The sequence below is a fragment of the Bombus vancouverensis genome, chromosome 12, assembly GCF_051014615.1.
Source record: "Bombus vancouverensis nearcticus chromosome 12, iyBomVanc1_principal, whole genome shotgun sequence".
Classification (NCBI taxonomy): Eukaryota; Metazoa; Arthropoda; class Insecta; order Hymenoptera; family Apidae; genus Bombus; species Bombus vancouverensis.
Genome location: NC_134922.1, coordinates 10727355 through 10750078, shown reverse-complemented (window position 1 = coordinate 10750078; position 22724 = coordinate 10727355). Strand labels below are relative to the sequence as shown.

General features: G+C 27.9%; 5 protein-coding genes across 7 annotated transcripts; 3 read left to right on the top strand and 2 right to left on the bottom strand.

Annotated features, from left to right (window-relative positions):
- The first annotated feature begins 7 nt into the window (after positions 1 to 7).
- LOC117155484 (cilia- and flagella-associated protein 221-like) lies at positions 8 to 1669 on the top strand. Its single transcript, XM_076623155.1, has 6 exons — positions 8 to 87; positions 300 to 631; positions 707 to 903; positions 966 to 1069; positions 1156 to 1315; positions 1403 to 1669. The coding sequence occupies exons 2-6, from the start codon at positions 377 to 379 to the stop codon at positions 1665 to 1667; spliced, it is 981 nt and encodes a 326-aa protein (XP_076479270.1). The 5' UTR covers positions 8 to 87; positions 300 to 376; the 3' UTR covers positions 1668 to 1669.
- A 993-nt stretch (positions 1670 to 2662) lies between these two features.
- On the top strand, positions 2663 to 7476 carry LOC117155476 (protein MMS22-like). The gene is made up of 19 exons (XM_033331490.2): positions 2663 to 2877; positions 2972 to 3106; positions 3176 to 3329; positions 3415 to 3600; positions 3690 to 3803; positions 3877 to 4062; positions 4141 to 4388; positions 4450 to 4547; positions 4619 to 4794; positions 4882 to 5040; positions 5109 to 5346; positions 5413 to 5641; positions 5702 to 5798; positions 5870 to 6064; positions 6138 to 6311; positions 6381 to 6734; positions 6816 to 7018; positions 7087 to 7275; positions 7339 to 7476. Exons 1-19 carry the CDS (start codon positions 2663 to 2665, stop codon positions 7391 to 7393), a joined length of 3405 nt encoding a protein of 1134 aa, XP_033187381.1. The 3' UTR covers positions 7394 to 7476.
- Positions 7477 to 7674: 198 nt separating this feature from the next.
- On the bottom strand, positions 7675 to 9657 carry Hmg-2 (High mobility group protein 2). Its single transcript, XM_033331502.2, has 7 exons — positions 9423 to 9657; positions 9156 to 9348; positions 8887 to 9070; positions 8513 to 8789; positions 8356 to 8437; positions 8015 to 8230; positions 7675 to 7938 (listed from the first exon to the last, which is right to left on the bottom strand). Exons 2-7 carry the CDS (start codon positions 9244 to 9246, stop codon positions 7802 to 7804), a joined length of 987 nt encoding a protein of 328 aa, XP_033187393.1. The 5' UTR covers positions 9247 to 9348; positions 9423 to 9657; the 3' UTR covers positions 7675 to 7801.
- A 130-nt stretch (positions 9658 to 9787) lies between these two features.
- Positions 9788 to 21174, top strand: LOC117155472 (serine/threonine-protein kinase atr). The gene is made up of 39 exons (XM_033331466.2): positions 9788 to 9947; positions 10023 to 10228; positions 10307 to 10477; positions 10534 to 10691; positions 10761 to 10910; positions 10976 to 11174; positions 11247 to 11386; positions 11468 to 12036; positions 12106 to 12270; positions 12335 to 12817; positions 12887 to 13064; positions 13138 to 13383; positions 13457 to 13573; positions 13650 to 13772; positions 13841 to 14088; positions 14152 to 14373; positions 14449 to 14620; positions 14694 to 14820; positions 14882 to 15006; positions 15080 to 15240; positions 15318 to 15478; positions 15559 to 15752; positions 15818 to 15902; positions 15981 to 16126; positions 16195 to 16311; positions 16382 to 16746; positions 16856 to 17116; positions 17185 to 17410; positions 17666 to 17850; positions 17908 to 18107; positions 18176 to 18348; positions 18405 to 18548; positions 18604 to 18761; positions 18829 to 19060; positions 19146 to 19284; positions 19360 to 19474; positions 19558 to 19711; positions 19864 to 20100; positions 20180 to 21174. The coding sequence occupies exons 1-39, from the start codon at positions 9904 to 9906 to the stop codon at positions 20360 to 20362; spliced, it is 7479 nt and encodes a 2492-aa protein (XP_033187357.1). The 5' UTR covers positions 9788 to 9903; the 3' UTR covers positions 20363 to 21174.
- On the bottom strand, positions 11167 to 22645 carry LOC117155485 (odorant receptor 13a-like). 3 transcript variants are annotated; one of them, XM_076623156.1, is made up of 9 exons: positions 22093 to 22645; positions 21858 to 22010; positions 21597 to 21777; positions 21367 to 21519; positions 21191 to 21291; positions 21028 to 21127; positions 20839 to 20943; positions 20620 to 20775; positions 20378 to 20514 (listed from the first exon to the last, which is right to left on the bottom strand). In XM_076623156.1, exons 1-9 carry the CDS (start codon positions 22266 to 22268, stop codon positions 20455 to 20457), a joined length of 1185 nt encoding a protein of 394 aa, XP_076479271.1. In that variant the 5' UTR covers positions 22269 to 22645; the 3' UTR covers positions 20378 to 20454. The 3 variants fall into 3 exon arrangements, 1 of the variants encoding a protein (XP_076479271.1); XR_013059672.1 differs by lacking the exons at positions 20378 to 20514; positions 20620 to 20775; positions 20839 to 20943; ... (3 more) ...; positions 21858 to 22010; positions 22093 to 22645 and adding exons at positions 11167 to 11345; positions 12008 to 12051; positions 19342 to 19493 and having other exon boundaries at positions 21367 to 21475; XR_013059671.1 differs by lacking the exons at positions 20378 to 20514; positions 20620 to 20775; positions 20839 to 20943; ... (3 more) ...; positions 21858 to 22010; positions 22093 to 22645 and adding exons at positions 11167 to 11345; positions 19342 to 19493 and having other exon boundaries at positions 21367 to 21475.
- Positions 22646 to 22724: the final 79 nt, after the last annotated feature.

Genomic DNA, 22724 nt, shown 5'->3' with positions numbered 1-22724 from the left:
GTATCGTTAGAGATGTTACTTCCTTTTTGCAATCGACAATTTATTATAAGCGTATCGTGGAACCAACTGTTCTTCAAATAAACAGCGGTATCATGTATATGAAAAAATTACGAAAATATCCATAATAATTCTATCTTCAAATATAAACAGTTATAGCTATCTTCTCATAGTGCACTCTATCTTTGTTCTGTCAAATTATCAGAAGCTTTGTAAACAGATGGAAATGTGAATGACACACTCGCGCGAAAATTAAATTATTTACCTCAAGTTACACGAAATAATATATGCTTATCTTTCAGCTGTTTCCTGTTGCATTTCACATAACAGATTTCTCTGGTCAAATAATATTATTATAATACCAGTTTTCTACGCTGAAATGGATATGGATATATTTGACCAAACACAATACTGTATAGATAAAACCAAAAAAAAAAATATACATAAATTCGAAGAAGAATCAAATAATGGTATATTAAGCGTAGTACCTTCGAAATTGAAATTTAATTTTGATTTCGGAAATTTTAAAGTTCAAGAGAAAACAGTAGAAATTACGAACTTTTTTGTTAAACCGTGTCCCATTCGATTTTTACCATTGGAAACTCATTATTTCAGGTTTAAAGATATTTATCAGGTGAATAAAAAGGATTGAAATTCTTTCTTTAATTTTTTATGTTTTATATGAAATTAAATTGTATATATTGTATAGAGAACATGGCTCAATCCTGGATCTGTTTTCAAAATGAATATTTTATTTATACCTGATGAAAATAGAGATTATAATGACACTTTAAAAATACTTTATTACAATGATCAAACAACGCAAATAAAAATCTACGCGGAAATGACGACCAAATTTTCCTTTCCCACTATTGTGAATTTTGGACATGTACCACTTGGTCGAACGTAAGCTACTTCCTCGATCATTGTTTGATATATAGCATGAATGTAATTATTTATTGTTAAAGGGTTTGCTACAAAATACCAATACATTCCCACGCAGAGAAAGATTTTTCTTTCACTATTATACCATTTAACGGAGGATCGTGTGTTGACGTTTATCCTCGTTGGGGTAGGGTATACCTATTTACTTATATAACACATAGGATGTCATAGAATAATAATTAAGATTATAAAATTGTGTTATTCATGTTCTAGGTCACATAAAATCAAAGCAGAATCCTGCAATAATTGCGATTATTTATAGGCCTCTTAGATATATAAGTATGAATTTTGAAATTCGAATATTCATATCTGATCTATGCAAAAGTCCACATATTATAAATTTCTATGCCTATACTCGACCAGGTCTTTTACGGTGAGAATACTTATAGACACAATTTCTTATTAAGAAAGGAAAAATAATACAAATAAATATAATTTGAAAACATTACTGAATGATTAGAGAAAAATTGGAGACCATCGATGCAAAAATGGAAAACAAAATACAGCAGAAAAATATTAGCACAACTTTTTGCAAAGGAGCAAAACCAATTTCCGTAAAGAAAAATAAACCGAAATATTTAAAAGAATCTACTATGAAATTCACAAGTTCCGAAAAACTTTTATTAAAACAATGTTATTTTCCCCTTTACACATTGCACGCTGTCAACTGTATTTTAAATTTGAAAATTCGAAAATTATTTAACGAATATGAATTAAAGGGTTAGATTTTATATATATATAGGCTTACATGTAAAATATATATAAGAAGTAAATTATTTATTTGTCAGGACCGTTGGGTGTATTTTTATTTCAAACTATGGAGCAAAAAGTGCAAAAACTGAAAGAATTTTTGGTAAAAGTAGAAAATCGCTATCGAGAAAATGAACAAGTGAAATATCATCATAAGGTGAAAGTAAATTATGGAACATCCAATGCTAGTAAAAATCAAATTGTTGAAATTAAAACACAGCAAGAACAAGCTTGGAATGACTATAAAGATTTAATAATGACCTCAGAAAAATGTATCTTCGAACAAAAAAAGACTAAAGAGAGAAGGCAAAGAATTTTAAGGGTTTCTCAAACTGTACACATATATCTTAATTATAAATTATTTATCTTAAAAAAAGAACTCTTTATAACAAACCTTTTTTCTCAGTATCCAAGTTCAATCCCAACGTCGTCTCGGAAAGAAGAGCCATTTTTTCACTATTACAAAATTCTCCCTTTTCTTCAAGTGGCTCGTAAAATTGTGTTAAGGAATCGATTAATAAAGGCACTTTCAAAATTGCAAAACATAACGCCCGAATTAATTAGCAAATTTGAAGAACCATTTGTAAAAAATTATTCACTTACTTTGAAAGCTTGAGAAACAGAGCGTTATACGATTTATTGCGAGCCTTGACTGAAAGTTTAACATTGTTATTTAAATTTGTAATTTACTATAAAATGATCATTGCAAATATTTGTTTCAAAGTTACGCGCGTCATCATATGATTTATATCTAGGTGGCACTGTTACAAATGCCGCCAAAACTTAGGAAAAAGCGTCTGCTCGTGGTTGAGATCTGACAGAGAAAATTTGCAAAAGTTGTGCATAATATTCTTAATGTAACTCTGTATTTTATGTATTAGATCTCAGATTTAAATATAAAAATATGTGTTTCAATTTGTGCACACATTTGCATTGAATAATTTATACCTTTTTCAATAACACTGTACACATGGATTTTTGTTTAACTTTCAACTGTAATGGAAAAGTGAATCTTAATGATTGGGAATTAGATAAAAATGGTTTATTCTCACGAGGAGAAGTGGAGAAAGTTTTGTATCCACAAGATGAATGTCTCTCATCAGAAAAAAATATACAACTTTTTAATTATACTGTGCCTTTTACAACAGCATTGTTAGATCTAAAACATTTTAACAAATGCATGAAGTAAGAAGCATTTTTGTATGATTGCACGAATTGTTCTATTTTATTATAAAAATATTTCATTATACTTATTGATATCCCATTTATGTTTCAACAGTATGCAATTAAAAATACTCAGTAGGCATGAGACTTATAATCAAGTTTTAAGTTCGAAGGCAGATGATATAGATTTTTATTATGTAAGATGTATAATATCAGAATTTATTCTATATATTCGAATATATCTAAATAGGTAAGATAATTTATTCTGTAAAGCTATTTTTGTTTGTTTGTTATGTATACTAAGAATATAAATCTGTAGTATTAAAGGGAATTATCAATCATTGCAAGTTATAAATGAAAATATTGAAGAAGAATTTAATGAATTATTCGTTATAATAAAACATTTCCTAGAAAGAATACATAATATTCCTGATACAACATTCCATTATGCACCCTCTAAATTAGGCAATCAGGTTTGTAGATAAGAATAATATACACAATATTGTATTTAAATATAATGATATTTAATATCATAATTTTATGCTTCACATATTATAGTGTACACAACCAGAATATCATATGTATCATATGCACATTGAATTAAGGTGGTTCTTTATCTCATTAATGTATACAAAACATATATATAGCCAGTATTCAATCGAAAACCATTTGGATGAATTTGAAAATGTTCAAGCAATGATTATTAATGATCTAATTTATATTTCATTAAAAATATTTGAGACGGTAAAAGTATACTGTTTTTTTATAAAATATTATGATTAAATATTTGAATATACCTTTTACATCTGTGTTTTCTTTGCAATACATTCTAGATGCCTTTGACACAAATACAACAGAAAACTCCATATAATTGTACTTGTATTCGTGAATTATGGCTTATGCTTCAGATATTTATTGATAGTTTATCAGATAGAATGAAATCAAAGGTATTGCATATATAATTTTTTATGGATGTTTTATATTTATTTGTTTTTATATTGCTTGTTTTTATATTTATAGTCTTTTTGGGAGTATATTAATGAATGCATCAATAGATTATTGAACAGAAATGTATCTAATAACAATAAAGACTTTCTAACACTTTGCAAAAATTCTGAGCTATTCTGCTTATGGATTGTTCATCATCTTTCACTTTTATATGGATACAATAGTGATGGAATATACTTAGGATCTAAATGTTCAAGGGTAATTATATTTTAATTTTTTTATTTTTCAAATCTCCATGTGTTCATCAAAGTTAACTATTTATTTATTTTTTTAAAGATCAGGCCTAACTACGAGCAAGTAGAAAGAATTTTGAAAACATATATTTCTAAAGGTGGAAAAGATGGTGAACGAGATGAAATTGATGAAGAGTTATGCATTATGATACCTTTATTAAATACTATTGTTACTAATTGGTGGCACCCTCAAGTTTCAATTATTTCTCTTCTTTGGGACTGCTTTCATAAAAGATTAGACGAACCATTTTTGTTACAAGTATCTGGCCCTTGGACATTGTCAGTTGAAAAGTATGTCAATACTTTATGTATTTATAATTTTTTATCATAAATTTAAAGAATTCTTTGTTAGGAAAACTACTATGGATCTTCTTAAACAAGTAAAAGATAGAATTACTAACACAGAATGTATTAAGGAATCAAGTTATGGAATGTTCTTGCGTTTACTTGGTAAGTCTTGTTTCTATATGAGTTAATTGAATTAATAAATATGTTAATTTTATCGTAATTACGTGTTGTAGGATCCTTTTTACGTATAAATTATAATAACAACGATACAAAACATTGGAATCAAATTAAAGGTCGCATTTATTCTAAATTTTCCAAGGGTAAAGTTGAAGAATTTTCAACAACTGGCTTATATAATTTTCTTTCATTATTCTTAACATTAGCTGTTACTGCTGATACTACAAATGTTGTAAGTTCTGAATACAATTATTATAATCTTCTTCCAAAATTTATGTTCGTGAAAATAGACAACAGATTTATAATTAACTTTTTACAGTGTTCAGTAATGTTAGATCTTTTACCGTTATCAAAAGAATATAATAATGAGAATGGTAAAAAACATAATTTAATTTGGAAAGGAAAACTGACTGTTCTTCTTTTATATAATGATCTTAAACTGAACTTGGCAAATATAGCATCTTTATATATAAATACGGTACAGTATAATAACTTGGTCTCAGTAGACTTAGTATTTTATGTTGTTTATTTTAATTGAATTTTTAGGTGAATATTATATGCTGTCGCAAAGATGATACATCTCGTATAATGATGAATAACTTCATTGATGTATTTAGTACGATTTTGTCATCCACCAACATTGGATTAGGAAAATATTTATTATTTAGTGGATGGATAGATCGATATTTATTAGAATGTTCAAATAAAATGGTAGGAACGTTAATGAAAGTGTTAATTAACGTTTTCGAAAGCTGCATTTACCTCGCTAAAACTTCTAATACAGGTTCGTTATTTTTCATCATATAAAAATTGTAATTTGTTATCTGTTTTTTAATACATTTATATGTAGGTGATGTAGAACAGATGCTGGATGCTTTATGGTGTTATGTTGCAAGTAGAGTTAGACAACTTGTATTTGATCCTGCTCTTACTAATGTACACTTTGAAGATATTTCAAAACTTGCTGTTTTATTTACTTTGGAAGCATTGAAAAATCCAGCAACAGCAAAAAAGTATAAGCATTCAGCTACGACTTTATTTCAGCACTTTGCATCATCAGTAATTGTTAAAGACATAAGGTAATAGAATTGAACATTTATATTATAATCAAAATATATTATATGAAAATCTCATTTCAGAATTACAAGACATTATTTGACATTAATACTTAAACAAGACCAAGCAATTCAAGATCTGAAGAAAGAAATAAAAAATTTTGATACAATAATTATACAAGTTAGTGAATAAGATTACTAAATAATAAATTTTTTGAGTAATACAATTTTTGCATTATATTCGAATTTTAGGCATGGATAAAATGTTCCATCATTGGTCATGATACAAACAGGAATGAAATAAAAGTTTTACAAAATTATATATTACAATTGGAAGACATACAAAAGATTTTTGAAACATCTAATGATATTCAAGAATTTCAAAATAACGATGAGTCTATTTTAATGTTTATAATGCATTCAATGAAGAAAAGAAGCACTTTGAAAGTAATATATTTATACAATTATTCATATATATATTAGAATGCAATTCGAGATGCTCATTACTAATGTTTTTTAGACTGAACAGGAACGAATCCAGTACGATATAAAATGGAGATTGTATTTCAATCATTTAGAAAAATGGATTCTTTTACCTATTATGGAGGAAACTAAAGATTCAGAATTGGCTTTATGGATATATAGGTGCATTGGAACACTAATTCTCTGTACTTCTATTATGTTATATTCTAAAGTAAGTATATGCAGTTATTCTATGTAATTAATGAATGTGTGTATTATAGTAACTTAAATTGCTTTTTAGAATCAACCAAATAACATATTTAAAACATTATTAAATAAAACTATATTGTCAGTGGAACATAATTTTTTAAAGAATTTGGGAAAGAAGACGTTTTCTATGATACTTTTGGGTATGGAAACCCTTAATGTTAAAAGTGATATATCACTTCAAGTATTAATACGAGATCTTTTTGATCAGTACATGCCATTTTTAATAATACCAACTACTAATGCGAATACTTTTAAAGTATCTGACTCATTACTAAAATGCTTTAAAGATGCAAAAGCAGATTATATACGCTTGATACTTGAGATTTTGATGACGAATTTTTTTAATGTTTCGAATGACAATATGATGCATAAACATTTTTATTTAGTATGTATTATTATTTATATGTATTATTTTATTTTTTATATAATTATAGATCCATTACCATTTATTATATCTTTAATACAGGTAATGATACTTTTACAAAATCTGCTTAAAGATGAAATAAATTATGCATGTCATATAGTAGAATCCATTATTGTAATTTGTACATCATATATTATTGGATGCTATGTAAAAGTTCATGACCATCATCCACATAAACAACAGACTATTGACTTTATAAATAATATTATTAGAAATAGATATTACAAAGAGAATAATTCTTTACAGTAAGTATTGGTTTTCACTAATTTAATATTTGCTTCTAAACAATAATTTATAGAATTAAAAATTCCAGGGATAAGTTCTATAATATAATATCTAGTTCTGTTAAAAAGTCACTAATTATAAATCAGCATAATACTTTCGAACTTTTACGTTCGATTTTACCAATATCGACTGAAATGGTACAATTTTTATCACCAGAACTTGAATATACTTTAAATGATTTGGAAATCCATCGACGCCCAAATGCGGCATCTTTTAGGTAAGAAAACCATGAAAAATGACTAATTTTGCAAACTATACACGAATTTTGATTCACTTTCAGATACTGCTGGAATCAACTTCGAAATCTTATGAAAAGCAATATGACAAATCACTAATAAGTTTAAAAAATTTATTAATAAATGTCTGAGAGTATCATAATGATACTTCCTTATTATGCTATGAATTGATTAGGTACATGTAAATTACACAAACGAATAATTGCATCTGTATACATAACTCTATGCAATTATACCTCATAAATTATATTTATTTAAAAAATAAGGCATAATTTTAAAATCATATTGGATAGAAAATTATTGTTATATAAAGATATACCGTTATTATTAAACTATACGCAAGATCTATGATATAGATGAATAATATAGAATATACGCAATTAAAAAAGGAAATTATATTTTACGAAGTATGTAGAAAAGAACACAATCACTTTTTTATTTTCGATGTGAGTGCCTTGAACGATGGTGTTTTATTGATGTAGTAGTTGTACTACCGGGAGGCGATCGTCATCCAATTAATTCAAGGCGAGATACAGCGTTACGTACAGCGTTTCGCAAAGATTGTTCGACATTGCCAGTCAGTAACGATTCAAGTCTTTCAACGTAATTATCAATATTTTGTAATGTTGCACCTTCGTTCGTACCTAATAGTAAAAAATACATAGTAATAGATGTATGGGGAAACATATCCTGTAGAGAAGATTATTATACAAGTTCAACCTGGTAGAGGTACTGAAGCAAAACAACTTGCTAATTGTGAACGAAGAGAATCCAAATGACGCTGTAAAGCTTGATTAGTCGTGTGTTGTTGGTTTGTTTCAGATTCTAAACGATTTACAGCTGCATACAAACTGTCTACATGTCGTTGCAGCACCGCATTCTGAGCTTCATAATCTGATGTAGCTTTCCTTAATTGTCTTAATTCAGCTTCACATGCTACACATATAAAAGTTATGTAAATAAAATTTCTATGTACTTATAATACTTCTAAAACATCTATGACGATTTTAAGTTAATTATTTTGCATATGAAAAGTAAATATCAAAATATTTATCATGTACCTTTATTATGATCCAAAAATTCCTCTGTAAAAATAGGTATATCAAAACCTGTGAAGTCATTATCTTTATCTTGTTGAATATCCTAATAAAAGATTAAATGTTAACATTGATATGGTAAATTGAGACATAGTTGATAATTCAGACAAAAATATTATACATTTTGCTCTGAATTTACATCAGTTCCATTTCTTTCCTTTTTATTTTCTTGTTTTTCTGAAGATTGTTTTTCGCTGAATAATCGGTACGCTTCTGTCTGTTTATAATCACTAAATTCACGATTATATCGTTCTTTATCCTGCTCTGCTGCATCTAAATATTGCTGTTTTTGATCAGCAGGTAGAGTACTCCACTCTGAAGCAAGAAGTTTTGTGATTTCAGCAAATGATAGAGTAGGGTTTTCAGTCCTTACTTTTTCTCGTCGATCATTTAAAAATCTGTTATAATTAAATATATTTTTCATTTTTATTATACATTTTTGAATACTGAAAGAACACTGAAAGAACACTGAAAGAATACCCAAAAGAACTATACCTGAAATAACCAGTTAAAGGTTGCTTAGGGGCAGTGGCATCTCTTGGAATTTTCTTCCTCTTTTTAGCTCTATTAGTTGTATTGGTAGTATTACTTGCAACAGCAGAAGCTGTATTATTTTTTTTAACTCCATTATCACATATCGAATCAGGTGTTTTATCTTCTCCGCTTCCAGGTGATTTGTCTAACAAATAAATTGTTACAATTAAATAATAATATAAAGAAATGTTCTTTTATTTTAAATGAATAGATTATCAGTCTAAATATACTCGTATGTTCCTCAGTTTCTCCATTGTAAACGGGTTGTTCTGATCCACCATTACTTTCAGGCACATCATTAATTAGTGCACTTTCACTCATTTTTTAATAATAAATGTTTTCACTTCGTTTTAATATGTTACTTATTTTAAACAAGACATATGACTGATTTTATTAAACTTAAAGTTATAATTTCATTAACACCTGTCAAGTTACATGAAATATACTATTACTTTATAGAAGACATAAATTTAATGATTATGAGATATTATACTTACTATAATTAATATATTTTTAAAGGACGTAACGAAAGAATGTGTGTAATAACAGTTTATTAGGTTAAACGATGCAAATATTAGTATGTTTATAACAATGAAACATGAAGAAAGCAGTATAATAAATTCGGATCCGTATTATTTTGTTGTATATATTTTTTAAGAAGGAATTAATATTTTATGACAAAAACAGAATATTGATGAAAACACATAATCCTAAAACTTGGTTGGCATAAACACTAAAGTCAAATTTTCATGAAAACGATTCGAACGATACCAATTCAAAAGTCTAATTTTACCGCTGAATCAAAACACCAAATTTTTGTTTGAAAACATGGCTTTAATGAACGAACACATTTAATATTTTTAAGCAATGTCTACCGGTTAGCGCAATGTTTGATAATTATTTGATTTTGTTATAATGTAATATTTACTTTTATACATTGCGTACGATCTAAGAAAATTAATAACGTGGATTAATAATATGGAAGTACATGATAACTCAATTATTCTTCAAACTAGTACCAGGTAAAGTATTGTGTTAATTTTTAAAGTATATAAAATTTTTTATTTTAGATAATAATGAGAAAATGATTTTTCTAGTAATGTGACAGTGGCAGATTCGGTATGGAAATTCATTAATAGTCCTATAATTGCAATATTTTCTGATTTAAAAAATGCAACTGCCAAACAAATGCTTTGTTCTTTATTGGAGTCAATAATTAAAAGTTCAGCTACTCTGACAACAGTTTTAATCCCACCTTTCAGCAATGGAATGCAAAATGAAACGCTAAAATGTCAATATACTGGTATAACAATTATGACTAATAAATAATAATAAGGATACATTGACAAAACACAGTGAAGTAACATACCTTTAATTATAGCATTTACCACCTGGTTGTTTGGTGTTATGTTTCACCTAGTTGGAAATCCTTTAAGTAATGAAGTTCTTAGCAACAGCATAGAGATACAAGCTTGTATGCTTAGAATATTATCTAGACATCATATTACAATGTTTGAAACGATTAGTAATGAATATATAAACATTCTTCAAGGTATGTATTAAAAATGGTATCATATATGCAACACCTAATAATATCATTAATTTCAGAAATATCAGAATTTTACAAAATCAGTGGAGAAGAAGATACAATTGTATTGAACAAATTTCATACAGAAAAAGATATTATAAAAAATTTGGATTTACAAGCATTTCCTATTACAATAAAATACTGTGATATACCACAAGTGCAAACATCTATAATTAAAGTAACAAATTTTTATTTAATTTTCATTAATGTATTTTATATTGTTATAAAGATTGTTATATTTTTTCAGATTATAGAAAGGACAGGAGTTTCTGTTTGGAATCATAAAATACTCTCTGAAAAAGTATTAAATGTAATCATGATATCTGTTCCAAATGTAAAATTTATAGCATTAAATCTTTGTATAAAATTAATGAAATTTTCATTACTTAGTAAAAAGGCAAGTATATTGTGTAGTAAGTTAAGATATATATATATCAATAATTTGGAGTTAAACATTTTAAGGAACATGAAAATTTGATACTCTATGTTATTGAGATTATTAAGTTACTTCCTACGTGGTTAAACTTATATGAAGTATCAGAGAATCAATTGAATAAATTTTTATGGGCATCTATTGAACTTATTCGGTCTTTATCAGTATCTTCAAACAGCATTGAACTCTGCTTTCAAATCATTGATTTTACAGTTAATGAAATGAAATGTGAGTTAATTATGTATAAATATTTTTGGCCCTCTCTTTGTAATATGTTATAAATTAAAGATTCATGTTTAGGTCGAGATACTAATCTTAATGCTGTAGAAGAAATACAAAAAGTAGCGTGTAGCAAGATTCAGCAATATTTTATCATGAGACCAAGGATTTGTAGTCTTTCTGAAACAGAAAAATTTATTTCATATTTTGAATATTGTCCGGTTTGTAACAATTAAAATTATGTGATGGTATATTCAATGCATAAACTACTATAGTATTTTAATGCAAAAAAATCATTTCAGGATTTTATTATAATTTTTATTCATTGTGTACTTATTGATATCAAACACACAGTTAGTGCAAATGCTTCAGTGAATAATATATGTAATTCATGGAATTTATTAAAAAAAGAGTTAATAACTGCAACACAAAAGGAAAGGTTTAAAACATCCATGTATATCTTAAAAGCCTCACATATTTTACAATCATGGTTGAAAGAACTACAGTTAACAACAAATTTGTATACACATGAGTTAGATTATGTTTTGAAGGTATTATTAAAAAATCTAAATTCTGGGCTACATCAGCAAAAAGATATTATTTTCGAATGTCTAATATATATGATAGCACATAATGAATCAGATAAAGATTTAATTCAGAAAATATTAACATTACCATTTATACAAAATATTGAAATTCCTGTGGATATACTCAATAATCATGCAAAAGAAATTGCTAAATCTCTTAATACTGATACAATGTTAAAATGTCTCGAAGCTTTATGTGAACATGGTACTGGAATGGAACGATTAAAGCTATTAAATACATGTATAGTAGGTTACCAAACTGAGATAGCAGCAGGAGCAGTATTGTAAGTAATTCATGTCTGAAATCATAAAAGTAATGAAATAGATATGTTAAACCATGTAAATATTGATAGGAATAGTGTACTACTTTTAAAGAGTGAAGGAGTACAATTGGGAAGTATTTCAAGATATGTTCTTCAACCTGCATTACATTCAAAAGAACAGAAAGTTCATGAAATGCTTGTAATTGCATTGAGTAAAATATGCTGTTATTTGTCAAAATGTGGAAGTTTCAAAAGGTAATTTGTTATATAATTTATTCATTAATCAATGAAATGTTTGATAAAATATTTTTGTTCACAGAGGATCTGATAATACAACATGGACATTAAAGTGCAAATATTGTAATGATATATCTGAAAACAATATAAATTCTAATGCTTATATCTTGGAAGAATACGATCATCTTCTTCGTCCATATTTTAGTTTATTATCTTCAAATTTTGTTTCAGTACGTTTGAAAATCTCTGAAAATATTCTTTCTTTTTCAAATCACATTATGTCCTTTAACAATAACAAAGTAGCAAAAATGTGGTTTTTATATATAGAAGATGAAAATCCTGCTATCCGTTTCAATATTGCTACAGCAATAAAAAGACTATTATTGAATAAAATAGGCATCGTGTCAAAATTTACTATGACTATTGAAGATGATGTACCTGTTTGTTTAGACGAATTTGTTGGATCACTTATAAATACCATAGTACGAGCACTTATGAAAGCTTTAACAGATGCAAACCATGAGTTGCATGATACTTTACTTATTACTGCAAGAAATTGTGGATGGTATAGTAAATATTTAAAAATATTTATATTGTTTAATATATATAATTTCCTAACCATTTTCAATTTTAGTGTTCCATTGTTTATAATTGAAAGGCAAATTTTGAATATATTTTTAATTACTATATTGCACTCAACATCATCTTCAGCAGCAGTAGCTTTTGCAACTACCGCATATCATGATATTGCTAAATTCTTAAACGTTTCTCCAAAAGTTTTATACATTAGATATAAAAAAGATTTTCTCAAGGTATATAAATTTTATTAAAATTAGAGGTATAAAACTATATTTTATCAGGCAATAGTATATTTTTCCATTTTAGCTCATAATACAATGTGCAGTTCATAACTTTATACATTATTCTTACAATATGGCTACATCTATACACCGTGTTGCAAAATGTATTGGTTACGAAGGATCACGCCAGTTACTATGCAAAGATGGACATTACGCAGTTTGTTTTTTACTTCCTTTTATTATTGATGTGCCGAATGCAAGAACTCTTTTGCATGACATAGCTGAATTAACCAGTATGGATGAGAAACAAATGTTAAAAGAATATTTTCCTGTATGTATATTAATAAGGAAATGTATTTATTTTGCTGTTGTTAATTATTACTTTAATTTAAATATTTGTTTAGTACATTTGCAGTTATGCATTTCTGAATATGCCTCTTGCTACTGCTACGGAATGTTTAAGATTAGTTTCGAAAATTACGCAGACGAATTTATCACTTTTAACAAGACAATCATTTATGGTAATGTAAATAATACACAAACTGGACTACATTATCAACACTCAATTTTAATAATTTCAATAAATGTGATTAATAGGGCATATTTGAAGAACTAATATTAAACTTTCATGAGTCTCCTAAGAAAATAGTTGGATTATTAAAAATTATATCTGATTATGATAGTAATGCAGATAAAAATTACGTTACACATAAAGGAATTGTAAGTTGATATCTTTAATTGTATCTTTTTACAAGAAAAAGTCAAATATACATGTGCAATATTTACAGGAATCTTATTTGAATTTACGTTTACACGGCATATTAGTTAATTTTGATATAAAGCTTGGATTAAAATCGGACGAACATACACAGCAGTCAGCACTTGCTTCATTAGCTGCACTAATGGAGTATATGGGTGCACAATATTTGACACCGCTGAGGTATAAGATTTTGGCGACACTACGAACTTCGCTAGGATTTAAAAGACCAGGATTTAGACCTCTTGTTTGTGATGCATGGAATGCATTTATTCATAAGTATGTAATAAAAATCATTATGTTCGCAAATAACGAATAATGAATTGTCTATTAATTTTTCAGTATAGCTATTAAAGAACTTGGTCCATTGTTACCAACGATATATGTTTCATTAATATCGTTATTAAATATGTATCGAGAAAAAATAATTACAATGCTAATGTTCCTACTTATTAAATGTAATGAAGAATGTCCAGAACATATTGCAGAATTGTTTTTTATAGATGATATTGAAGTACCTGTTGAAATGTCAAGCATAATTAAAGCACGAATTTTACAAACTAGGTATATAAAATATATTTTTTCCCAAATATTAAATACTTAAATAGTTTACTGTATTAACGTTTGTATAAATTTTAGGCCTAAAGGATTTGAAGAGAATTTAAAATTATGGCTTAAACGAATTACGCATGAAACGGACGAAGTAATAATCAGAGCTTTGATGTATTTACAAAAATTTTTAGCTGAAAATCGTAGTCAACTGAATGAAATGATTTTGAGTGAAACAAATATCCATCCATTGATTGTTGATGTGGGTTTGTTACTTAAAATAAAAAATATGTTAATGATATATAGTAACTATTATGATATAAATAACTTTTTAGTTATTATACACATTATTAATCGGATGTCAACATAAAGATGAATCTATCCGTCTATTATATGGCGAATGTTTGGGAGAATTAGGAGCTATTGAACCAAGTCTTCTCCCTCGTAGAATTATTTCTAGAGGTATACTGTACATTAATTTGTTATTTATTTAGTTTTTATATTAATTTCTTTTACATTTTAGTTGACAGTAAATTTATTTCTGATATGAATGAAGAATTTGCTTGTGCTATACTTTTTGAGCATGTTCGGGCGTTTCAAATGCAGAAAAGTAGTCAGAGTATGGATTGTTTCTCACTTGCTATTCAAGTAAGTAATACATTATCTTATGGCCTTCTCTATGACAGATACATTTGTATTTTACAAATGTAAATAATTTTAGGAAATTTTAAGAACATATGATATTTCGCCCCAAGGGAAAAACAGTGAACTATGGAATAGTTTACCAGTGACTATGAAACAGATCATTACCCCATTTTTAACTTCACATTACAAGATTGCAACTATCAGTGATGACAAAACGTTTCCTCATCCTATTTATGGGTAAATATTTAATAAAAAAAAGGGCTATAATATTGAATTATTATTCATTATATTCAATTAACTTATTTTTCAAACAGTTCTGAAGCTGGTTCCTCTGTAGAAAACTGGGCATATAATTGGTTTTGTAATATGTTTAGTAATATCCACGATGAATCTCTTAATAATGTATTACGAGCATGTAAATTAGCACTCAAGCGTGATATAAAAATATTAACATTTTGTTTACCCCATGTTGTTGGTAAGCATTTTTATTAATATTATTTTCGCAGTATGAGTCATTAACTATAATCTAAACATACATTATATTTTTCTCATCAGCGTATATAATAACAAATAGTACTACACAAGAGCACGCAAAAATACGAGAAGAAATATTAACAATTATCGATGTTAGAAAAAAACCTACACTTGATCCTGAACTATCACGTCATAGACCTCTTAGACATGGACATAGAATAAAAGCAGATGATGCCAGAATTTCCGAAGAAACTAGGCGTACACGTTGTGCACAGGTATGTATATAAAAAATGATATTTTTACTGCTCAATTAATAATCTTTTTTATAATTTTCGAATAGATCATATTTTCAGTATTAGATCATTTGCAAAGATGGCTTTGGGAACAACGATTGGTTCGAAATCACAAGTATGAAGCTTTAAAGAGTGAGTCCTTTATATTTAAATTGTTAACAATAAAATATAATAATTATTAATGAATATATATTTTATTGTTGAATCTAGACTTTTGTGAAACATTAAATGCATTAGTAGTGGCGGAAGGATGTTATCAATTTCAAGAATATCATAGAGCACTAATGTATTTAGAACAACACATGGCTTCTTCTAATAAGGGATTATCAGAAGCATTGGAGGGTGGATTACTTGCTGTAAGTATCAATATAAGGTTAAAAATAGTCCGTTTATTAACTATATCTTCTTTTTTGTGTATATGTAGAAAATATATGCACAACTGGATGAACCAGATGGCATATCTGGCATATTAGCTACACAGGATCATACTCCTACAGTTCAACAACTAGTTTTAGCTCATGAAGTCAATGGGCAACTTCAGGTATAATAAAATTTATTTATTTAAATATCAATATATATTCATATATTCGAAATGTTCATGAAATATATAGGATGCTGCTACCTGTTATGAAAGATTGGCACAGAAAAAGACTTTGAAGCATACATATTTACAAGGAATGATCCAGTGTTATCTTGGTCTCGATCAACCTTTTACAGCAAAACATATCACTGAAGGAGTCTTAAGTAACAGATCAGAGTTAGAGCCATTAATGATTGAACACGAGCCGTTTTGGAGATTAGCTCATTTCATAAGATTTGATGACACTTCCCAAAAAAATATAAAACATATACTACTTGAAGATCTTAAGAAAGGTATTAAACCAGATTTATCATCCTTAAAAAAGAATCTGGTATCATTGTTAGAAGATGCATCACGGCCAGGAGCTTATCAACAAAGCTATTCTTACATTATGAAGTAAGATTAATATTTAAAACTATATCTCATGCTAAAAAACGGTTTATTGTATCTTAATTACTGTCTTACTGAACTAATTATTTTTTACTGTACTTATTATGATGGATAGGTTACATATATTAAATGAATTTGATAAAGCAGTTGCTACTATGCTGACTGATATGGGAAAATTACCAATGATATTCGAAGAATGGGAGAAACGTGGTCAACTTGTCCGCGCTTCACGAGGAGTAGAATTTGTGTTAAGTATGCGTAGAGCTACACTAGATTTGGCACTTCAATTACAGAGAGAAATTGAAAACAAAGAAAATTCTGTATTAAAACAAGAAATTGGCAAGATTTGGCTTAAGAGTGCGAAGATTGCGAGAAAGTAAGTGCCATTATTTATAACTACATATATAATATTTATCATCTTGCTTTGTTACTCATTTCTTTCAGGAGTGGATTACATCAACAAGCATATATGTATATTTTGTCTGCCAGTGATTCTTGTCCTCCACAACAACTTTATATAGAACAAGCACAATTATATTGGCAAAAGGGCTGTCAAGAAGATGCTTTTATAACCCTAAAGCGTTGTTTCTCCAGTTGTTTTCGTCCAGCTATGCACTACAAAAATTTGCCAACAGGCGAATCTTTAGAAGAAAGGAAACAATGTGCAAAGGTTTGTTTATACAAAAGAAGTATAATATTGGTATAGTGTAATATTAGGGTGGGATTTCCTACGTGCGTCCAATCAACGCACTCATCTGTATCTTAAGATATAATCTTAAACTCTCAATAAAGAAGCATGCTTTTGTGTTTGTAGCGATATCGTGTGATTCGCGTTTAGGATTATGTCTGATGCAACCGCGCGCGTTGTACGCACATAGGAAATCCCACCTTTAGCCAATAATACCAATATTCATTTATTGTATAGGCAAAACTTTTATATGCGAAATATAATGATGAAACAGTTAATGTAGATACCGATGCTAATATTATAAATTACAAAGAAGCTATTGAAGTTTGGAGAGAATGGGAAAAAAGTTTACTGTTTTGTGCACAGTACTATGAGTCTGTTATAGATAGAATGTCTGATGAAGAGAAAGATTCAATGGGACGGTAAGTACAAAACAATACATTATTTCTAATGGGTAAGATAATTAACAATATGTTTAGAGATTTACAAGTGCATACCATGAATTACTATGGGAAGTCACTTCAATATGGTTGTAAGTACATTCATCAATCTATGCCGAGAATGTTGACTATATGGTTAGATTTCGCTTCGCGTGCAACATCACGATCTGACAGTCTTAATGATGGGGAACAAGAAAAATTTCGACGAGACGCATTATTAAAAATGTCAAAAATCATGGGTGAGTATAATAATTCCAACTATTGAATTAAAATAAAACTAAATGATGATTTCTTTCCTATGGTATAGAAGTGTATCATGAAAGACTACCAATATTCATGTGGCTAACTGCATTTAGCCAACTTGTATCACGAATATGTCATCCTTCTCTTGAGGTGCAAAAGACTATCTGTACCATATTAGTAAAACTAATTCATGCTTATCCCCAACATAGTTTATGGATGATGGCATCAGTTATTAATGTAAGTTTTTTATCTATTAATAATTAAAGAAAATTTTAATAGAATATTCTTTACAGTCTTCATATCCTGCACGACAAAGACGTTGCCAAGAAATTCTTAGTCATCCTAAACTTAAAACGCCAGAAATGACTAAACTTATTACAGATTTTCATAAATTATGGGAGCGATTAATTGAATTATCAAATAAAGCAATACCAGAAGTAAGTTAAAATACTAATTTATATAAACTTTTATATATTTATGATTCTTTAACAGGGTGTTATGAATACGACAGTAAATCTCTTGTCACGGAATCTTCCCCGTTTACTTTCAAGCAAGGAATTTAGTCCAATAATGATACCAACGACCAAATTTAGACAACTGCATCTGCCGTCTAAGGGCATGTCGTTAGAAAATTATAATGCATTTTCTTCGTATGTATGACATCTTTTTTATATCACTGTATATCATAAAAAGTTTATAATCTTTTGTAAATTTTAGAAATTGGATTCATATATCCGGAATAGAAGATAATGTAGCTGTTATGCCATCTCTTCAAAGACCGCGGCGTATTACATTAAAAGGGTCGGATGGTAAAGATTATCTATTTATGTGTAAGCCAAAAGATGATTTACGAAGAGACTTCAGATTAATGGAATTCAATGATATTGTAAATAAATATCTTCAAAATGATCCAGAATCTCGACAAAGAAGATTGTATATACGGACATATGTAAATACATAATAACTTTAAATGTACTGTTAGGAGCTTAAATTTTAATTACAGAGTTTAAATTAAGTGTAAGTTTAAATTACAGAGCGTTGTACCTCTGAATGAAGAATGCGGTTTAGTAGAATGGGTACCGAATTTAGTTGGGTTTAGACCCATTATTATAAGTTTGTATAAAGAAAGAGGTATTGCAATTTCGAATAGAGAACTTAGAAGCATATTATGCTGTAAGTAGAAATACTATATTGTAAAAAAACATTGTTGATAAGTACGAAAATTCTTACTTGAATATTGCATTGTAGCGTTAAAAGATCCATTGGAGAAGAAAAAGAAGGTGTTTCTACAACAACTTCTTCCGCGTCATCCATCAGTACTCGGAGATTGGTTTCGTCTTACATTCCCTGATCCATATGGGTGGTGCGTTTCACAATTATTTCTGTAGATAAAGCAAACATATATTATTTAAACGTAAAAAAATAATAAACATATATGTATAATAGGTATGAAGCACGTACTGCCTATATTAGAACTACAGCAGTAATGTCTATGGTGGGATATATTCTTGGCCTTGGAGATCGTCATGGAGAAAATATATTATTTGATTCTAAATGTGGAGATTGTGTACACGTAGATTTTAATTGTTTGTTTAATAGGGTATGTAAGAGATTTATTCATAAATTAAAACCTCAATACAATTTAAATGCTTCACATTTATTCTTTGTTTTAATATCTAGTAAGGCAAAACATGACTAAGTAGTTTATATACAATAATTATTGTAATAATTCAAAAATATTTCAATTATCAGGGAGAATTGTTTGAGTGGCCAGAACGTGTACCATTTCGTTTAACGCATAATATGGTAGATGCTATGGGACCATTAAAAATTGAGGGACCGTTTAGGCGCGCTTGTGAAATAACTATGAGGGTTCTCCGACAACAAAGTAGCACATTATTAAGTGTATTAACACCATTTGTATATGACCCACTTGTAAGCTGGAATAAGAATCATATTAGTGAAGGTGGTGAGAAAACAAATGAAAAAGTAAGCCATAATATAATATATTATAATGCAATAAATTGTTAATATAAATGGAACATAAAATACATAATTGAAATTTTAGGCTGTGGAACATATAAAAAATATAGAACAACGACTCAAAGGTTTAATTCGATATCATGGAAAAAAATTAGAGAATATTGCTTTAAATCTTAGTGTTGAGGGACAAACTAATCAGTTGATTTTAGAAGCGACTAATGTAGATAATCTTTGTCAAATGTACTTTGGATGGGGCGCATACATGTAAAGAATATTACGATTTATTAAGTATTTAATAATTTAATGTTTATACATCAACTGATTATTAGTAAATTGAAACTATACAAACCAGTTCCTAGACTAAGATTCTGAATTAAAGCTCTGAAGCATCATAAAATATGAAAATGCAGTACTGAGTATCTGTAAATATATGTAAATGGTCAAATAATTGTTATTATCTCGGTAATATTATGCTAACGAAAATTTTACATATTTTTTTAGATAAATATGTGATGAAACTTTTACCGCTGTAAAATTTTCCAAATGCATTATGTATAATTTTCCTGCTGTAATATAACTAGGTCTTTGAGAACGCACAATGATCATACACATTTCATCTTTAATAAAAGTTGCTAATTGAGACCATTGTATGGAATATACAGCTGTGCTTATACTGAAACTCTTTTACACTTAAAATTAAGTACATCTATTCTTATACATATGTAATTATATAATATCATCCACCTCTTGTATTAACATGTCTCCAGGAAAACAGAAAAGTAATAATTGAAAAAATGCCACGATTAAATGAGAAGCAAACTTAATCATTTTAGACTGTTCCATTAACGTCTGTAATGCAAAAATATGTATTAAATAACATATAATAAGTTGCTTATGATTTATTACAATTTTTAAATCTGTAAATATGCGTACTGCAGAAACCTGAAATCCGACGAAACAAATTAGGAGACTACTGATCATTGCTTGTAAAAAGAGTATTAGATGGAAATTTTTTTCCATATTGTCGCAAAACCTGAATTATATTAAAGTGAATAAGAAATAATAAAATTTTTGGAAGCACATGAAATCTATTTACCAAAGCACTACTTGATGATGTTTGATTACATGTATTATTTGAATTTTGATTTCGTATAAATTTGCATTTATGTGTTTTGAATTAGTCTTTAAACGAGTTATCTGCAATAATTGGATTATTTTAAAATAAATAACATTACAATTATATACATATATATAGTAGAATACAATACATACACGATAGATGTATGAATCGAGTTGTTTCACATTTTTTCTAAGTACCGCAAAATGTCCGCATGTATGAAGTAGAGCAGTTGCAATTAGACCATCAGTTGCAAGCATGACCAAACAACAAATACTTGTTGCCAATATTTGAGATGCATATGCAATCTATATATGTAATTATATTTATAAACTAGTAACTACAATTAAATCGTGTTTGTAATGCAAGTGAAATGTAATGGTACCTCATACAAGGGAAATTTATAAAAAGCCACAGGATATGATGCAGCAAATGGAAAGTTCATAGTAAAATTATCTGAATCTTCATGCTTTGTAATTAATATTTCGATAATAGGTAAACTAAAGAAAAATAATAAGGCGTTACACATAGAAATGAGATATCCTTTGGTAATGGTTTTAGCATATCTGAAAGGATATATATTATTTATATGGAAAATACATTTATAAAACAAATAATTTAGTTTTAAATATTAATAATTATATACAATGCATATTTTTTTAAGTATTCAAAAACATTAGCTTCAATTATTTTCCAGTAATCTGTTAACATGAATTCAATAAAAAGCTCTAAATTCTTTCTATTGAACATCCAAATTGCTGATTTTAACATAGCAAGCGAAATTGTTAGTAAAGTTGAGCTACGAACAATAAAAAGAAGGATCTAATAAATATTTTATTTACAAGAAATGTTGATTACTTCATTTTTAGAAATATGCAAACCCTATTTCCATAACAATGTTTAAATCATTCCAATTTGTATAAATCATTGTTATTTGTGGTATAATAATAAGCATAATACAACTAATACATATAACATATCTCACAATACTTATTGGATAAAGTCCAACAAATTTAAGAACTAGTTGATTTATGAAAACATAATCTCTAATATTCATTGTATTTGGCTATCTATTCAGATATTTGATTTATAATAATAAACACATTTTATTTGCACATTTAAAAACTATGTTTCCACACAATTTAGATTTTGTCCATGTTTAGGACTCATTCCGTCATTACTGGACAACTACTTTTAAACAGTGAAACATTGTAAGTTTAACACGTTTAATTGTTGCCCTAAATTATTAAGAGCATAATGACATATTTGCTTTGTGGAGTACTTTTTGCTAAAACGTATAAAAGGAAGTATATAGCCATACGGGAATAGTCATTTAATGAATATGTCTAGTCTCCTTTGAAGTTATATACTTGGATCATATATTATTTGCACATCTTTACCATAGAATATTAAGTATAATGACAAGGAGGAACTTTAAAAAGAAAGCTATATTTTACTGTAGTATTCTATGAGGGAGAATTGTCCCTAGAATTAAAGTTAATTTCAAGAGGAA

What these genes read in the sequence shown, in the direction of transcription:
- LOC117155484 (XM_076623155.1), top strand. Translation starts at nt 377, where the DNA reads ATGGATATGGATATATTTGACCAAACACAATACTGTATAGATAAAACC. An exon ending in CATGTACCACTTGGTCGAAC is followed by an intron (nt 904 to 965) that starts GTAAGCTACTTC and finishes TTATTGTTAAAG; the next exon opens with GGTTTGCTACAAAATACCAA. An exon ending in ACTCGACCAGGTCTTTTACG is followed by an intron (nt 1,316 to 1,402) that starts GTGAGAATACTT and finishes CTGAATGATTAG; the next exon opens with AGAAAAATTGGAGACCATCG.
- LOC117155476 (XM_033331490.2), top strand. Translation starts at nt 2,663, where the DNA reads ATGGATTTTTGTTTAACTTTCAACTGTAATGGAAAAGTGAATCTTAAT. An exon ending in CCTCTAAATTAGGCAATCAG is followed by an intron (nt 3,330 to 3,414) that starts GTTTGTAGATAA and finishes CACATATTATAG; the next exon opens with TGTACACAACCAGAATATCA. An exon ending in TGGACATTGTCAGTTGAAAA is followed by an intron (nt 4,389 to 4,449) that starts GTATGTCAATAC and finishes ATTCTTTGTTAG; the next exon opens with GAAAACTACTATGGATCTTC.
- Hmg-2 (XM_033331502.2), bottom strand. Translation starts at nt 9,246, where the DNA reads ATGAGTGAAAGTGCACTAATTAATGATGTGCCTGAAAGTAATGGTGGA. An exon ending in AGAAACTGAGGAACATACGA is followed by an intron (nt 9,071 to 9,155) that starts GTATATTTAGAC and finishes TTTATTTGTTAG; the next exon opens with ACAAATCACCTGGAAGCGGA. An exon ending in ATGTAAATTCAGAGCAAAAT is followed by an intron (nt 8,438 to 8,512) that starts GTATAATATTTT and finishes ATCTTTTATTAG; the next exon opens with GATATTCAACAAGATAAAGA.
- LOC117155472 (XM_033331466.2), top strand. Translation starts at nt 9,904, where the DNA reads ATGGAAGTACATGATAACTCAATTATTCTTCAAACTAGTACCAG. An exon ending in TTAATTGTTTGTTTAATAGG is followed by an intron (nt 19,712 to 19,863) that starts GTATGTAAGAGA and finishes TTCAATTATCAG; the next exon opens with GGAGAATTGTTTGAGTGGCC. An exon ending in GTGAGAAAACAAATGAAAAA is followed by an intron (nt 20,101 to 20,179) that starts GTAAGCCATAAT and finishes TTGAAATTTTAG; the next exon opens with GCTGTGGAACATATAAAAAA.
- LOC117155485 (XM_076623156.1), bottom strand. Translation starts at nt 22,268, where the DNA reads ATGAATATTAGAGATTATGTTTTCATAAATCAACTAGTTCTTAAATTT. An exon ending in AACATTGTTATGGAAATAGG is followed by an intron (nt 22,011 to 22,092) that starts GTTTGCATATTT and finishes TATTGTTCGTAG; the next exon opens with CTCAACTTTACTAACAATTT. An exon ending in ATAAATTTCCCTTGTATGAG is followed by an intron (nt 21,520 to 21,596) that starts GTACCATTACAT and finishes TTACATATATAG; the next exon opens with ATTGCATATGCATCTCAAAT.